This window comes from Plasmodium gaboni, chromosome 4 (assembly GCF_001602025.1).
Source record: "Plasmodium gaboni strain SY75 chromosome 4, whole genome shotgun sequence".
In the NCBI taxonomy this organism is placed as follows: Eukaryota; Apicomplexa; class Aconoidasida; order Haemosporida; family Plasmodiidae; genus Plasmodium; species Plasmodium gaboni.
In genome coordinates, this window is record NC_031484.1 from 308259 (window position 1) to 310758 (window position 2500).

A 2500-nucleotide genomic window follows, 5' to 3' on the forward strand; every position below is an offset into this window, starting at 1 on the left:
AATAATATTTAATAATATATATTAAATATTATACATATATATATATATATATATATATATATATATATATATATATATGTTTTTTTTTTTTTTTTTATGTATCTTCTTTCTCATTTTTTGATAACCTTCTTTATGGTCAGAACTGTTTTCTTTTATTGTATGAGATGTTGTGTGGCTATATCTAATTCTCATGTAATCTTCAACAGCTTCAATACCAAACTGAATACAAACATAAACATATAAATATATAAACATATAAATATATAAACATATAAATATATAAACATATAAATATATAAACATATAAATATATAAACACATATATGATATATATTATATTTTTTAAGGTTATCCCTTTTTTATTACTTTTATGTCTTTTGATATATCAGAAATCTTTCTACAAAAAAAAAAAAGAAAGATGTCATATATAAGAATAATTTTGAAATCATATCATTTGTATATATATAATATATATATATATATATATATATACTCAATATATACACAAGGAATTTCATCGTTAGGTAAATCATCCTTGGCAAAACCAATTTTTATTTTCCTACATATGGAACAAAAAAAAAAAAAAAAAAAAAAAAAAAAATGAACGACATAATATTATACACATATATTATTTTATGTGTCCATATAATTCAAATGTAACCATGAACCTGGGTCTAAAATTATTACAGGAATATTTTCTTCCTCTTCCATGAGAAAATTTTTAAAGTTGAAAAAATAAAAAAGAAAAAAGAAAATATATTCACATTAATACTTAAAATAAACTATGATATTAAATATATATATATATATATATATATTTATTTATTTATTTATTGTGTAGAATCTGAAATATAAAATAAATATTTGGAAAAAAAATATCTATTTTCATATATAATATAAAATTTGTATATATTCATTCCCCTAATTAGCCGTATCGTTAAAATTCTATTAAAACAAATATAATGACATATTTAAAAATTTTAACTTGTTTTTTAAAGTTCTTCAGAGAATATGTATTAATGTAAGCAAATTGATGTATATGTAGAATAAATAAATAAATATATATATATATATATGTATATATATATTATGTTAACATATATATACACACGAAAAAATTATATAAGACATTTTTAAATAATGACAGATTTATAATATTTTAAAAAAAATTAAAATAAGAGTATATAAATATATATTATATATTATATATATATATATATATATATAATAAATTTTTTTTTTTTGAAATACAAAAAAAAAGAAAAATGAATAGGAAAATAAAAGAAAAAATATATATATGTATATATATATATATGTGTATATTATAAAATTATGTACACATATACGGATATAATTATATTTATATATATATATATATATATATAAAGTCTATGATTTATAATATATATATATATATGTTTATTTACATTTTATATTTAATTTTTGAATCCAGATATCATGTGTGGTCGGATCGGAATGTGTCAAAGAGGTGATTATTAAAATCCTGATATCTTTTAAAATAATTTAAGAATTCTAGATCATGCTGAAACTTTAAAGTATCATCAATATCTAAATCAATAAATAGAGTATACATAGAATGAAGATTTAGATAAATAATTAAAGTGATAACAAGAATATGAAAATAATTAAAAATTTTTAACATCAATGATATAATATTATTATTACATTGTAGTATATATTTATGTGCTATATCTTGTTTATATTCTATACTTGCAAAAAATCTATATATAAGCCATTCGGTTGGATCATATCTGATTTTATTTTTAGAATGGAATTCATTTAATATATTTTTGGTTAAATCTTGTTGATCTTTTAAGCAGTTAAATATTTTTTTTAATTCACTGTTTGATTTTCTTGTAAGTGGTTTTTCTATATGTATTAGAAGTATAGATATTATATTTTTGATTAGATATAGATAATGCTCAGAAAAAAGTTGAAAACATAACATTACAGGTTCAGAGAATAATCGTGCAGTTTCTATTTCATTAACAATTAATTTAAAATAAAAAGTAATATCTTTTATATATTCTATAATATCATTATGTGAATATTCTAAGAATAAATTTATTTTGGATTTTTCTCTTTCAATATATTCATAATTTCTTTTTTTTACACTATATACTATAGTTTTTGACATATAATTAAAAAAATAATAATTGGACCAAATTAAACACCTACTAACATAATCATAATATTCACTTGATACATAATATAAATCTTTATAATTACAAGTATCAAAAATAGAATTTTCGTTTCTATTCTTTTGTAGTCTCTTATTTTTTTTAATTTCTTTAATTCTTATTTCAGGCAGTTTAGATAAATATTTTTGAATATTTATTGGTAATCTTTTAAAGGTATACATCAATCCATCTAATTGTTGTAGTATTTCATGTACCAGATAAAGAGAGGTATAAACAACACGATTAAAAAAATAATAATATTTTATATTACCTTTTAATTCATCAGGTTGTAAATCTTT

At 17.4% G+C, this 2500-nt stretch overlaps 2 protein-coding genes across 2 annotated transcripts in view; both read right to left on the minus strand.

Moving 5' to 3' along the window:
* The window catches only part of PGSY75_0409900 (putative actin-like protein), a gene marked incomplete at both ends in the record, with an annotated part of 1943 nt that extends 1232 nt beyond the window's left edge, over positions 1–711 (minus strand). Inside the window, 4 exons of the mRNA XM_018784165.1 lie at positions 126–219; positions 367–397; positions 494–559; positions 662–711. Coding sequence (XP_018643328.1) covers positions 126–219; positions 367–397; positions 494–559; positions 662–711 — 241 coding nt within the window. Of the gene's footprint in view, positions 220–366; positions 398–493; positions 560–661 lie in introns of the transcript that reaches the window.
* A 745-nt stretch (positions 712–1456) lies between these two features.
* PGSY75_0410000 (hypothetical protein) overlaps positions 1457–2500 on the minus strand; it is a gene marked incomplete at both ends in the record, with an annotated part of 2149 nt that continues 1105 nt past the window's right edge. Inside the window, one exon of the mRNA XM_018784167.1 lies at positions 1457–2500. This exon is cut by the window's right edge and continues 1105 nt beyond it. Within this exon, the coding sequence (XP_018643329.1) occupies positions 1457–2500 (1044 nt within the window).